This window comes from Bos javanicus, chromosome 26 (assembly GCF_032452875.1).
Source record: "Bos javanicus breed banteng chromosome 26, ARS-OSU_banteng_1.0, whole genome shotgun sequence".
In the NCBI taxonomy this organism is placed as follows: domain Eukaryota; kingdom Metazoa; phylum Chordata; class Mammalia; order Artiodactyla; family Bovidae; genus Bos; species Bos javanicus.
The window spans coordinates 45,877,626-45,892,958 of NC_083893.1; the positions used below are offsets into that span (position 1 = coordinate 45,877,626).

The 15,333-nt window shown below is 45.1% G+C and overlaps 1 protein-coding gene across 2 annotated transcripts in view; it reads left to right on the top strand.

Moving 5' to 3' along the window:
- Positions 1-15,333, top strand: part of DOCK1 (dedicator of cytokinesis 1) — a 560,513-nt gene that overhangs the window by 123,185 nt on the left and 421,995 nt on the right. For both annotated transcript variants that reach the window (XM_061403980.1, XM_061403979.1), the window contains exon 23: positions 8,073-8,181. In XM_061403980.1, coding sequence (XP_061259964.1) covers positions 8,073-8,181 — 109 coding nt within the window. The remainder of the gene's footprint in view (positions 1-8,072; positions 8,182-15,333) is intronic.

A 15,333-nucleotide genomic window follows, 5' to 3' on the forward strand; every position in this document is an offset into this window, starting at 1 on the left:
GGAATTCCAGTTGAGCTATTCCAAATCCTGAAAGATGATGCTGTGAAAGTGCTGCACTCAATATGCCAGCAAATTTGGAAAACTCAGCAGTGGCCACAGGATTGGAAAAGATCAGTTTTCATTTCAATCCCAAAGAAAGGCAATGCCAAAGAATGCTCAAACTACCGCACAATTGCACTCATCTCACACGCTAGTAAAGTAATGCTCAAAATTCTCCAAGCCAGGCTTCAGCAGTATGTGAACTGTGAACTTCACAGTTTTAGAAAAGGCAGAGGAACCAGAGATCAAATTTCCAACATCTGCTGGATCATGGAAAAAGCAAGAGAGTTCCAGAAAAGCATCTATTTCTGCTTTATTGATTATGCCAAAGCCTTTGACTGTGTGGATCACAATAAACTGTGGAAAATTCTGAAAGAGATGGGGATACCAGACCACCTGATCTGCCTCTTGAGAAATTTGTATGCAGGTCAGGAAGCAATAGTTAGAACTGGACATGGAACAACAGACTGGTTCCAAATAGGAAAAGGAGTTCGTCAAGGCTGTATATTGTCACCCTGCTTATTTTACTTATATGCAGAGTATATCATGAGAAACGCTGGGCTGGAGGAAGCACAAGCTGGAATCAAGATTGCCGGGAGAAATATCAATAACCTCAGATATGCAGATGACACCACCCTTATGACAGAAAGTGAAGAGGAACTCAAAAGCCTCTTAATGAAAGTGAAAGTGGAGAGTGAAAAAGTTGGCTTAAAGCTCAACATTCAGAAAACGAAGATCATGGCATCCGGTCCCATCACTTCAAGGGAAATAGATGGGGAAACAGTGGAAACAGGGCTGACTTTATTTTTCTGGGCTCCAATATCACTGCAGATGGTGACTGCAGCCATGAAATTAAAAGACGCTTACTCCTTGGAAGGAAAGTTATGACCAACCTAGATAGCATATTAAAAAGCAGAGACATTACTTTGCCAACAAAGGTCCATCTAGTCAAGGCTATGGTTTTTCCTGTGGTCATGTATGGATGTGAGAGTTGGGCTGTGAAGAAGGCTGAGCGCCAAAGAATTGATGCTTTTGAAGTGTCGTGTTGGAGAAGACTCTTGAGAGTCCCTTGGACTGCAAGGAGATCCAACCAGTCCATTCTGAAGGAGATCAGTCCTGGGATTTCTTTGGAAGGAATGATGCTAAAGCTGAAACTCCAGTACTTTGGCCACCTCACGCAAAGAGTTGACTCATTGGAAAAGACTCTGATGCTGGGAAGGATTGGGGGCATGAGGAGAAGGGGACGACAGAGGATGAGATGGCTGGATGGCATCACTGACTCGATGGATGTGAGTCTGAGTGAACTCTGGGAGTTGGTGATGGACAGGGAGGCCTGGCGTGCTGCTATTCATGGGGTCGCAAAGAGTCGGACACGACTGAGCGACTGATCTGATCTGGTCTTGCTTTTATTTAGAGGCTTCCCTGGTGGCTCAGATGGTAAAGAATCTGCCTGCAATGCAGGAGACCCAGGTCTGATCCTTGGGTTGGGAAGATCCCCTGGAGAAGGGAATGGCTACCCACTCCAGTATTCTTGCCTGGAGAATTCCATGGACAGTGGAGCCTGGTGGGCTACGGTCCATGGGGTTGCAGAAGAGTCAGACAAAATCTTGCTTTTATATGTGTCCCACTAATTTTAAGTCTAAATTAAGTCTAAATTTTAAGTCTAAATTTTAAGTCTAAATTTTAGGTCTAAAATAACATCGACACTAAGGTGAGAGGATGAACTTGAAAGAGTGGAACAATCAGGTGGTGTGGATTATGTCATGTTTTATGTGAAAAAATTTTCATCATGTACAATTTGTGATCAGTATGGCCCTGGGTCAGGGATTCACTGATGCCCCCCATCTCCTTTTCAAACACACTGCTGATTTTCCTTCTCATTCAGAGATTAATAATGAAAAGAAAGGTATGTTCAAGGTCAGTGTGTTCCTGCTATTGTTGTAAATGCTATAATCTTTTACAAAATAATGCTGCTTAGAAAAGATTGGGGTCACCCAAGTGGACCAGTGGCAAATTGTTTCTCTCTGTTTCTCCTTAATCTCTTTCAGCCTGAAAATACAAATGGCGTGCGATCTTGGGACCATGGTCTTGTAAATAGCACTGAGTTTGATTGATCTTCTCGGGGCTAGCAGTATGACTGGCTACATGTTACAGAAACAGATGAGGTTCGCTTGTTTCCCCCACATGGCGTGGAACCCAGAGGAAGAGTCTGGAGCTTGTGCACTTGGTCTCTGCTTACTTATTTCATCCTTGCCTCCTTCTATCTCTCTGCCCCACTGTCCTTAGGAATCTCTGTCTCATGGCCCCAAAGTGGCTCCTGCTCCTCCTGGTGTCAAGACCTCACTGCAGGCTGCAGAGAAGGCAAAGTGGATGTCAACAGCTCTTTCAGTTACTTTCCTTAAGGAACATTGTCCCCACTGCCTACAGTGGGTCATGTGCTTCCCTCCTATTGGCCAGACTGTGTCACATGACCATCCTAGATGCAAGGGAGATGGGAAAAAATTTATTGATGCTGGTGGCTCAGATGGTAAAGCGTCTGCTCACAATGCAGGAGACCTGGGTTCGATCCCTGGGTCAGGAAGATCCCCTGGAGAAGGAAATGGCAACCCACTCCAGTACTCTTGCCTGGAGAATCCCATGGACAGAGGAGCCTGGTAGGCTCCAGCCCATGGGGTCGCAAAGAGTCAGACACAACTGAATGACTTCACTTTTCAACAAAATCAGATTTCCTTTAGTAAAGTAGTGAAGGAGAAGTATATATTGAATGGGCATTGACACTCTTTCTCATACCTTTAATCAGGAATTCCTGTTACCTTCCAGCGTAATATCCCTAACTTATCTCAGGTTAGTAACGCAGTGCAGTGGGTACAGAAGTGTCCAACTCTTTGCAACCCCCTGGACTGTAGCCCACCAGGGTCCTCTGTCTGTGGAATTTTCCAGGTTAATAGTGGAGTGGGTTGCATTTCTTGTTCCAGAGGATCTTCCCGACCCAGGGATCGAACCTGCATCTCCTGCATTGGCACAGGGATTCTTTACCACTGCGCCACCTGGGAAGCCCAAGTCCCAGCTTTGTAAATCCCATGTAATTAGGCCCCTGACAGCCTTTCTTCCTCGTTAGTTTTGGGGTCAGTCTGTGAGACTCCGGTCTCCACTCTCTCTTTGACTTTGAGCCACCGAGCCCTAAGTGTCGCACAAGGGTGATTCAGTCCTATTGTGTCATGGAAATGGAGCGGAATACTGAACAGACCCTTGCCCGTGGCCTCGGCAGTGCTTTATGTCTGGACAGCCTTAGGAATGCCTTTGTTTTGGCCCTCTGCCGCTCGGTGTTGGCAGAGACCGTGGTCCTGGTGCCAGCCTTTTTCCTGGAGTTGGGGGAGCCAGGCTTGATCCCCAGCTGAGTCTCTCTGCTGGGTTCATGTGTTTGTGAAGAGCTGAGGCCGTTCAGGACACAAAGTGCCAAGAGTTGAGAAGGCCAGCAGAGCAGTTGCCAGAAGACTTCACGAACCTTCCAGGATCCTTGTCCTGATATCCCTGACCTCATCTCACCAGACACTGTCCCACCAGAATCCTTCCTTTCCAAGAGCCTAATGGGCTTTGGAGCCCTGACTGTCCCAGACTTTTAAAGTATATTGACCTTAGTTTCTCTCTAGTTTCTTAAATGTGTATCTTGGCCGCCTTTATGATTCTTGAGGGCAGACAAGGACATATGTTCCTCTCAGAGCTTAGAACACAGTTATAGTTGCATTGTATAAATATGATAGTGCTTAAATTTCAATCTGTAGTCTGAGATTTCTGAGAAGAATCCATGATAGGAAAAAAGAAACCAGGATGTTGAAATCACAGACATGGGGCTCAAGTCTCTCAATTGTTTCCTGTCCTCAAATACCCTCCACCCTGAGACCCATTTTGGTAGTCTTCATTGTCTTCATTACATTGACATGAAATAATATTCCTATTGTGTATATACTGTTTAGGGGAAAAGCCGTCCTGTGTCCCGCCCAGTTTTCCGGGATGTTTGATTCCTAACAAGTTCTGAGCAACTCTGACGCATGGTTTTTTCAGGGGTGAGGGAGAAAGCAAACTCAGGTTCCCGTTTTCTTACCTGCAAAGCATCTATTACCTTGAGAGAAAAACAATTATGCTCACAGCTGGAATCAAGTGTGTTTTTCTATTTGCAGTTGAAATAAACTTCGGAGGTCTTTTGTTTTTCTTCTCCTTTCAAACAGGTATGCTGTGCTTTCACATAATGTAGTAGCTTTGTAAAATTCCACGTTAATTGACAGTAATTACTCTTCTGGAGAAGGAAGGGGTGAAACATTGGAGATGAAGATACTGAAACTAATCCTTGTCACCCCACTTGCTTTCTCACTATACAAATCCATACTTTGTTTGTTTGTTTAGAGATGAGAACAGCATTTTTAAAACTCTGGTCCAAAGACATTTGGTTCTTGGGGAAGCCACGGAGAGACTCCTGACAGCCAGGGGCACTTCTCCGCTGGTTTGGCTTGTCTGTGCTTCCTGTGTGGGTGGATCACATTAGCTGGAAAGCCAGAAAACAGACGCAGCCTGCACGAGGCTGTCTGAATCCAGTCACTGAAGCTGGTTATTGCTGCCTGCTGCCTGTCTCACCTGGTGTTAGCTTCCTGAATAGTTAGTCATTGATCATGAATAAGTTGTAGACCTGTCATTTTGCTATCATTTCCTCGGCCAGAATTGTAGGATGTGGTTAATAAACAAAGGTCAAGCTGTTCCTTGTTAATGGATACTTAACAGCGTTTAAATAGAGCAAGGTATGATGACTAGGCTTTGTCTGTGTATTTACCAGTCGCCCTCTGAGTCCTTTCCTCTTACCCACCTCAGTGTGGGTGAACAAGGGACTCTTGGTTTATTCGTTTCTAGAGACCTCGCCTTCCTTACAGAAAGGGGCTCCAAAGTGCTTGCTGTAAAATACTGCCATATATATCTTTTAAATGGTGCTTGGCAGCAGAGGAATTAATAATTAAATTTTCATTCTTGAGGGATTCCTAGTGGAATATTAAATATAAGAAAGACCCATGAATTGATTGTACCTTGTAGATTTTGAAGCTGTATTATTGGGGGCATGCAGATTTAGAACTGTGATCTCTTTGTTGTGAACTTACTGCTTAATGTGAAAAGGTTCCCTTTATCTTTTGGTTAGTATTTTCGCAGAATACCATTTCCCATTCTTTTACTTTCAGCCTTCCTGTGTTCTTATATTTAAGGTGTGTCTCTTATACACAATATAGAGCTGTTTTTTTTTTTTTATCCAGTGTAAAAATCCTTTTAATTTACTATTAATACACTCAGGTAACATATTAAGTTTATTTCAATTGTCTTTCTATTAATTTTGTTTTGCTCATCTATATTATGCTTTTTTCTGCCTTCTTTAGTACCAATCAAAATGTTCTTTTCCTCGTCCCATTTTCTCTCTCTTGTGTTATTATTGTCATGCATTTCAAGTCTACAAATACCCTAAACTTCATAAAGCATTGCTATTATTGTTTTGTATAGTCGGCATTCATTCGGTATGTTTTATACTTATCGTTGTTTTTCGATCTTTCTTTTAATTTTATGTTTCTCTATAGAATTATTTTCCTTCAGTGTAGAGGAATCATGTAGTGTTTCTTTTGGTATAAGTCTGATGCGGGGTTTTTTTAATGAAAATTGTTAGTTTCATTTTTGTTTTTGAAGGATGTTTTCATTTAATAGAGAATTCTAGATTGACAGCTGTTTTCTCCTTGTAGGTGTTATTTTCTCTTTTGGTTTCCATCATTTCTGGTGAGAAGTCAACTTTCAGACTTACTGCTACATCTTTGAAGCTATTGGTGTCTTTAACAACTCTTTTCTAGCTTTGTTTGCCATTTTTCTCTTTTTTTTTCTGTGGTTATTAGCAATTTTACTATGGATTGCTTAGGAATGATTTGGTTTTTATCTACCCTACATTGGATTCTGAGAGTTTCTTGAATTTTGGACTGTCGCTTGTATTAGTTTCAACAAGTTCATGGCCATTATCACTTCTAATGTTGCATTTGTCACATTGTACCTGTCATTTTCTTCTGTAACTTCAGTTACATGTATCTGAGCTCTTCAATATGTCCTACGTATCTTAGCACACGTTTCTAGGTTTTCTTTCTCTTCTGTTTATTTTCCTGTTGATTGTCTTCCATTTCACTGATTCTGTTTCTAACAATGTCTAATCTCAATTTTACCCATATAATGAATTCTTTATTTTAGATATTGTATTTTCGTTTCAGAATTTTCATCTTTTTTTATACATTCATTTTTCTACAAGAATTTTTTTATCTTGCCTTCTGTTTTCTCCATCTCTCTATTTTCCATATTTCCAGTTTTCTATGTTTTCCATCTTTTCTGTTTTGCAGCATAATGCTATAATGCTTATATTTATTTTGACATTCTTGTGACAAGATGTAACTACTTGCTAACTACAGTATCTTGACCACCTGGGTATCTGTTTCTGTTGTCTTTTCCTTCTTTGATTTGGCCACATGGTATTTTGCTGTGTTTAGTAGCTTGTTTGAATATGGGACTGTGAACATATACAACTGTCAAAGCCCCAGGTGATGTGATCTTCTTCTAGAGAGGACTGATCTTTTCTAGGCAGAGAAGTGGACTGAACGCTTAGGCTACAGAGGCTGTGTGTAGCCTTTGTAAGCCTCAGTCTTATGCAGTTTTCCTTTGGTTTTCCAGGGCTTTCAACTGAGAGTCTGCTGTGTTATCTGGGCCCTTCTCCCTGGCATTTTTTCAAACTGAGTTCTTTATCTCTGGAGACTGATAAAAACTCTACTTTGCTTTACAGATATTTTCAGTTTGGTTTTCAGTCCCCAGCCCCATTGAGCCTTAGGAATTGGCAGATATACTGGGGCAGAGGGGGTGGAGGAGAATGGCTGAGTATATGCTAGAAACCTCCCCAAGTATTTGCACCAGTCTGTCAAACTGTGCTTAATTTTACCAGCAGGCAGAAATTCATGAGTTCATAAGTGTCATTGTTGGGTACTGTTTATACAAGCCCCTCTTTGAAAGTTTTTTGCAAAACAGATACACTAGTTTGCAATTCCCCATTTTAGACAGACTTTGTTTCCTTACAATGGAACTCATTTAAATATAAGATTACCTCTAGGGTAATTAATTATCACTTAGTTTACAAAATTTTCCATTGTACACAAGTTTTCAGGTATGGTATACTTTTAATTAGGCAGAAAGCTAGTCTATATTAATAAAACATCTGCGTTGCAGCATTTTAAAATGCAAATGTGTTGGTTTTTAGTAACACGGCAGCTTGAAGTATCTGCTAATAAATTATTTATAGATGAAACTTATTTACAATTAGCAACATGTATTTGCATGCATGGAACCAATGTACAACTTCTTTATTATCCATTTATTGAATATGTTCTACCTTTTGAATGTTTTCCCAGAACCACCAATTCTATGATGAAAGAATATCATTCAATGATAATATAGTATCATTACTCTGAGATCAAGTAATTTTTTGCATTTATTCTTACAGTGTCATTTTTGAATGATTCTGAAATCACGGTAAACTTGTTGTCTTTGTGATAGTCTGTTATTTGACATGGGTTTAAGAAACACGCGCAGAATATACGCTGAGATGTTAATAATGAGATCTCTGCGGGGCAACATTAAAGCTGGATTTCTCCCTTCTTCCTTCCTCTCTCTCCTCCTTCCCCTTTCTCTCCTTCCCTCCCTTTTTACTACATTTCTCTGGTTTTCAGACTTGTAGAATGTAGACAAAAGACAATAAATAGAGTGACTGAAGATCAGCTTCTTCAGCACGGAGGCAGACCTTCCTGGCTGCGTGGTCCAGACCACGCCCTCACTGCCCAGTCCTCTGCCGTGTTCCGTGGACGCTGAGGACGTTCTGTCCCGGTCTACCTTACCAGCCCAGCGGCACCTCTAGCGTCTGTGGATGCGCGAGCAGGAAGCGGCCGTGTGCCTGTGCCCGGCCCACAGATCCGTGTGTTCCTTTGCAGGCTCTATGAGAACAAAGGAGAGGCCGATTTCGTGGAGTCCCTGCTGCAGCTCTTCCGGTCCATCAGCGACATGATGAGCAGCGTGTCGGACCAGACCGTCCGGGTGAAGGTAGGCCCTCGGGTGCGGCAGCGCCGACTGCGTGCGGGCCGCTCTTAGGCGCGGGGTTCCCCGCGGGCCCAGGAAAGCAGGGACTGCGCGTCCTACGAAACCTGGACTTCCCAGGAGTGGCTTTGCCATGACCGTAATCGTGGTGCCTGTAATGGGATTCTCTTTGTTTTCTCTGTAGCAGCTCTTAAATTTTGCTACCATTGCTCTTGTTTTTTTTTTCTTTAATTAAATTTGATTGTTTAAAATTTGCCTGCGTGGCTCAGCATGTGGGATCTTAGTTCCTCAACCAGGGATCGAATGCATGCCCCCTGCAGTTGAAGCGTGGAGTCTTAACCACTGGACCGCCAGGGAAGTCCCTGCCATTGCTCTTTGTCTCTCCTTGGGGAAAGGGTCTCAGTTTCCTCATGGAAGGGTGGGGAAGTGGATGAGAACAGTGTATTTGTGTCTGTTGTCAGGGCATCTCAGTATCTGAGCGGGAGTGGGAGGCTGAGGCTGTAGGGGCCCCAGGCATCCGCCAGACCTCAGGCGAAGCTGTGCCCATAGTGGTACATCTTCGTCCTCCAGCAAGTCGGGATCCAGCCTTCCCGTGGTCCTGCTCTTCTCATCACCTCATTATCTGTTCTTGCCCTGTGGTCCTCTGTGGTATCAAGATGCCTTTATCCCAAAGGTGGGGTCTGGGTGGTCTTCAGGACATGTTAGGGGTAGAGGTGCCAGGGGCAGGGCATGGGGGAAGCCCACAGATCAACCCAGAGCCCACACACTCCCTAGCATCCCCCTTTCTGGAAATTTCCACGTGGCTGACTTGCTGCAGAAGAAGCCATGTAGTCTGCATGTGTTGCCCATGCTGATTCCTTCTGAGGACAAGAGTCTTCCAAATGATTAACTCGTAGCTTTCGTTCCACTGCTTCCTGAAGCCTGCTGTGTTCTCATGCTCCTCTTTGAATGTTCTTTTAATGTGTCATTTCAGAAATCATCCTTATGGCTATTGTCTTAAAACTGTTGTGGGAAAGTGGTTTCCCAGCTTTTAAGTCTCGAACAAAGATATCCATGTGCTCAGGTGTGTGTTGCATTCCTGTGACCAGGGGAACCGGTGTCACTTAATGTGAGGAGTCATAACAATCCTTTCATCTCAGAGGTGATGCTGCTGTCTGGAGGAGCTGTGGTCCCTTGGCATCATTTCTCTCGTGATGTAGAGCTGGTGGTCCACAGAGAAAGCTGCATCATGCCTATTTTCAAGTTGTGGCTTAATTATTTTGGCAACTTACTGCCTGAAAGTGAAAGTCGCTCAGTTGTCTCTGACTTTTTGGCGACCCCATGGACAGTAGCCCGCCAGGCTCCTCTGTCCATGGAATTCTCTAGGCAGGAATACTGGAGTGGTTTGCCATTTCCTTCTTCACAGAATCTTCCTAACCCAGGGATTAAACCCAGGTCTTCTACATTGCGGACAGATTCTTTACCATCTGAGCCACCAGGGAAGCCCAACTTATTGCCTAAAGCTGCCTTATTGTTCTGAGGTTAAAATTAACAGTGTGTTTGGTACATTTACTCCTAAATCCTGTGGCATTTCGGAAAAAACAGAGGCTGGGAGTCTAAGAATAGATACAAATGACAGGAAGCCCAGAAATTCTTTTAGATTTTTGAGCCCAGAAATTCTTTTAGAATTCTAAATATACTGTTAGATTATTAACTTTGATTGGGCTTGACTTGTGTCTGCCCACCTCCCTGGATGTCAAGACATTTAGTCACTGTAGACTTGGAAGTCCTTCCTTTGGTGGGTGTTTTATTATAGGACACGGTGAATTCAGCGACGTTTGTGTGCTGATGCAAGGCTTACATCTGCAAGACAGATGACTGAGTGTTGTGTGAAATGTTGCCACCCTTCTGCTAATTTTGTATTTTGTTCTTTCACAATAGGTGCTTTCTCAGCTTCCCAAAGTTAAGAATTCCCATCATGGGATCCTGTTTTTCTGTAGTTTTTAACTTTCTAAGCTTTGCTCTGTGGAAATGGAAGTACAATTGTGAGTCATCTCACATAGAGGAATTATGAAAAAAGCCTTTCTTGGGGGTTAAACTTTGTTTCCTGGGGTGGTCTTGGTTGGCTGCTTTGATCTAGGAGGTGCTCTGCAGGCGCCCATTTGTGAGTCAGGAGGTCAGCGTGGTCCATGCCTTCCCAGTCCATGCCTTCCTGGTGTCGTTCAGGGTGGCTTGATGTGACCGCTCTGAGCGCCCTGCTGTTACCTCCTCAGAACTGAAGCCACCACTTCAGTTAGGAGTGAGTCAGGAGGTCAGCGTGGTCCATGCCTTCCTGGTGTTGTTCAGGGTGGCTTGATGTGACCGCTCTGAGTGCCCTGCTGTCAGCTCCTCAGAACTGAAGCCACCACTGACACCCACCTTCTGGATTCAGGTTAGCATTTTACATCTCAGTAAAGGGGGAGGCAAGAGAAGATTCAGATCATAATTAACTTCAGGAAACACACGGAATCCGCGTGGAAGTTTCAACATATATTTAGTCTAGAAGCTTCTGTCTGCACATCAGATGGCCCCTTTCACCTGCCCACAGCTGTCCCCAGACATTCTCTGCAGGCGCTTCGCGGAGCCCTCTTGGCCATCACACTTCCCCGTGTCCTCCCCGTGAGCCGACCCTTGGACCTGTGGCCGGTGTCTTCTGCTTCTGTTCTCTGTTCCACCCCACGTGCTCACTGTCTGCCTGTCCTCCAGGTATATCCCAGTGACCCTTCACCTGCGGCCTCTCCAAGCCAGACGTGGTCATCCCCTTCCACTGCTGTCTCTTCCTCTGCTCACCACGACCGTGACTATGCTGAGCCAGGTGCTCAGGTGCTCTGGATGACGTTATGGCAGCCCCTCTCTGTACCCTCTACGCCCTCGGTGCTGTGCCTGACCATCTTGTTCCCTGACTGTATTTCAGCGTTTCCCCAAACTCACATCCGGTGATGGCCTTCTTTTTCTCATGAAGTTGTGATGTTCTCCAGCTGTCTGGAGAAATGGGTCAGCTTCCAGTTTCTGCTTCACAGTCAATGCAGTCAACTCTCCTAGCCTTTGGTTTTTAGAAACACAAGTAGAGCATCCCTCTGGATGCCCAGAAGCCTCTGGAAGGATGGATTCCAACAGTGGCTAGACAGAAGCATGAACTCTGACGGCCGGAACAGCCACAGCTGATGTTCACTGATCACTTGCTGTTCTGAGTGCTTTCTTATCTTTAGCATCTTGTGTGATCCTTAAGAGTAACCCTGTTCCACGGTACGGTCATGGATTTTAGATGAAGACATCTAGAGTTATTAATGAACTTGCCCGAAGTTGTGGGACTGGGTGTATGGATGACGGAGGCCCAGATTGCCTGGTTCCAGAGCCACATTCCATTCCCCTAGAGAGTGTCCCTGGGCACCAGTGATCCCATGGATCAGAAACAGGACCCATGACCGATCATCCATATTGACAGATAGCAGGTCTGGATCATATCCTCTAGGGCTGTAAAGACATCAGCTTCACTTCCCATGGAGCTTTTCATTGAAATGGATATGTCCTAAGTTTTGTTTTTCGGGAGGGGTGTAAAGCAACTAAAAAACTTTGACACCGTGCACCAGACGTTGGGTTTGTCCGAAGGAGGATAAAGGCAGTTCAGTGGGGCTGGTCCTGAGGCTTCCTGAGGGGTCTCAATGATGGCCCCCCCACCCATGTTTACTGCAGGGGCTTCTGTTTCTTTACCACACGTGGATCTCAGTGCTAGATTTGGGGCATTTGGGGTGTAGCCATCAGAATTAATACAAGCACTGACATTTTAACTCCAGTCCACAAATCTTACAGCTCTGTGGGATTATCCTAGAAAAGACTACCCTGCAAACTGGGCAGTCTGCCCAGAGGATTCTAGAACCTTCTATCGAGGGCTACAGTGATGCTTATCCACAGGAAAAAAGGCATTGTTGTGTGTGGTGTGTGTGTGAAGCTGGAAAGTCTTTCATGCAGCAGTGCTTACCCCTTATCCCATGTGATGTATTCTGGCATTTTCTATTCTATTCTGGTATTTTTTAGTCTATTCTGAACTAATGTATTTCACTAAAAAAAATTGCTGGTTGACAGGCGCTAAATTTATTTCCTAAAGAGCAAGTGTATCTCAACCCACATTTGAAGAACACTGTTCTTTACCATCCTTTCTATTTCTTTCGCCGTCTTTCCTGTTTGGTTTCATATGAAATATTATTAGTTTTCTGTGTGTCTTCCATCGTCAAGTAAAGGCACAGGTTCCTGGCGCTCAGTGAATTTCTTGCCCAGCATGTAGTCTGGACTGGGGCGAGGATGGATTGAATTTGAGGCCCCTGAGCTGAGCTGGGCACACAGACATGTGAGACTTTGCCGTCCTTCCAGGGGGTTGTTCCTGGGGCACCAGCTTCCTCGTCTCTTGCCTTTCTTGCTACTGGTGGTCCCACGTCTGCCTGGCCTTCTCTAGAAGGAAGTGTGTTGGAAATAAGCTGTACTGTCATAGTAGTAAATGCAGTTGTGGGATGGTCTTTGCCCTCCAATCAGTATGGTTTTCATTTGCTTAAAAATTAATATCTGGACTTGAAGTACACATATTTGTCTTCTATTTTATTTAAAATTTTTCCTTATCAAGAGTTTTGGCAACTTTATGTCCATTTCTAAGCTAGCATCTGGGGTTCATGACTGCTTCTCACGAACTTGTAAGTTTCATATATGTTTGCCCTCTGAAAAACTCTCTGAATGTCTTAGATCTTGATTGTGCTTGCTCAGTTTTGTCCGACTCTTTGTGACCTCAGGGACTGTAGCCTGCCAGGCTCTTCTGTCCATGGGATTCTCCAAGCAAGAATACTGGAGTGGGTTGACATTTCCTCCTCCAGGGGATCTTCCAGATCCAGGGATTGAACCCACGTTTTCTTGAGTCTCTTGAGTTGGCAGATGGGCTCTTTACCACTAGAGCCATCAGGGAAGTCCAGGAATGATGACAAACAAATAATACGATTTCCTTGCAGATGGGAAACTCAGGTTTCACAGGTTAACTGCTGACCTGTTCAGGGCCTCTGCTCTAGTAATAGCAGTTCCGCCTTGGCCCCTATTTCCCGAACCCCTCTATCTTCCACTTCATGTGCTGAATTCAAGATTTCTATAAGGATGTGAAGTCTTATCAGTTTTAAACAAATCAGGGATTTGTTGTGTCCTTGAGCTCAGTATAAATATAAAATGTGATCTTGTTAGAAAAGTGGAAAATGCCAAAGGGTCAACTAAGAAAAACAAGACTCACTGGTCTTCTCACCGCCCATAAATTACAGTGTCAGCATGTTTTCCTTTCTAACTGTGGGCTTTTCCTCCTTACTTCGCATCGTGATGTGTCTATGATGATGTATGAGATTACATATATATGTGTACAGATATTTACATACACATGTGAATGTTTATATATACATACTTTTACAACTTGCCTTTTATTCACATACATTTACATATATCCTTTAGTATTTTTGAAGAACATCTATTCATTTATTGATTTAATTGGAGGGTAATTGCTTTACAGTGTTGTGTAAGTTTCTGTTGCACAGCAACATGAAGGAGCCAGAAGTATACACATCTCCCCTCCCTCCGGGAGCCTCCCCATCCTCCTGCTCTGGGTCATCATAGAGCGTGGAGCTGAGCTTCCTGTGCTGTATAATGCAGCTTCCCACTAGCTATCTCTTTTACACATGGTCATGTATATATGCCAATTTGCTACTCTCTCATTTTGTCCCATCTTCCCCTTCCCCCACTGTGCCTGCCATGAAGGACATCTTTTTTAAGGTTATGTTGCTTCATGGTTGTGTCATAGATTATTCTACTAGTTTTCTGCTATAGTTGGGCACTTAGATTGTTTCTAGCTTCCCTCTCCATGAACAGTGCCTCGGTAACCTCCCTGGCAGGCCCTTTCTCTATGGCAAAGAGCTTGTTCTGTCTGCTTAGCTGGGCCCATCCAGATTTCCAAATGCTCTGAAGGTCTATGAGGTCGGGAGCAGAGCTGTCAGAACTCGCTGCCCTCCCGGTGAATCTGCGCCCTTCTCACCTGGGCTGTGACTCGCTGCCCTCCCGGTGAATCTGCGCCCTTCTCACCTGGGCTGTGACTTGCTGCCCTCCCGGTGAATCTGCGCCCTTCTCACCTGGGCTGTAACTCGCTGCCCTCCCGGTGAATCTGCGCCCTTCTCACCTGGGCTGTAACTCGCTGCCCTCCCGGTGAATCTGCGCCCTTCTCACCTGGGCTGTGACTCGCTGCCCTCCCGGTGAATCTGCGCCCTTCTCACCTGGGCTGTGACTCGCTGCCCACCCGGTGAATCTGCGCCCTTCTCACCTGGGCTGTGACTCGCTGCCCACCCGGTGAATCTGCGCCCTTCTCACCTGGGCTGTGACTCGCTGCCCACCCGGTGAATCTGCGCCCTTCTCACCTGGGCTGTGACTCGCTGCCCACCCGGTGAATCTGCGCCCTTCTCACCTGGGCTGTGACTCGCTGCCCTCCCGGTGAATCTGCGCCCTTCTCACCTGGGCTGTGACTCGCTGCCCACCTGGTAAATCTGCGCCCTTCTCACCTGGGCTGTGACTCGCTGCCCTCCCGGTGAATCTGCACCCTTCTCACCTGGGCTGTGACTCGCTGCCCTCCCGGTGAATCTGCGCCCTTCTCTCCCGGGCTATGGTGTTCTATGTGATTGCCTGCCCTTCACACTAGAACCCAGGTTCTGTCTGGGGTTCCACTCATCCCCTGCTTCGTGGGACTGAGGACTGGACTGCAGTGTTGGGTGCCCTGGGAGCTATTTGATCCTAGGGAGTCACCTGCTTACATAACCTTGGTGTCTCCGTGCAGGATTGGTGGCCAAACCAGGTAAGGAGATGAGAGTTCTGCTGAGTCCAGTTCCTTTAGCTCAGATGGTTCTGGACCCCAAGGAAGCCAGCCAGTGAGATATGGGAACCATCATAGTTGTTGTTCAGTTGCTAAGTTGTATCTGACTCTTTGTGACCCCATGGACTGCAGGACGCCAGGCTTCCCTGTCCTTCACTAGCTCCTAGAGTTTGCTCAGATTCATGTTCATTGAGTCAGTGATGCTGTCTAACCATCTTATCTTCTACTATCCCCTTCTCCTTTTGCCTTCAGTCTTTCCCAGCATC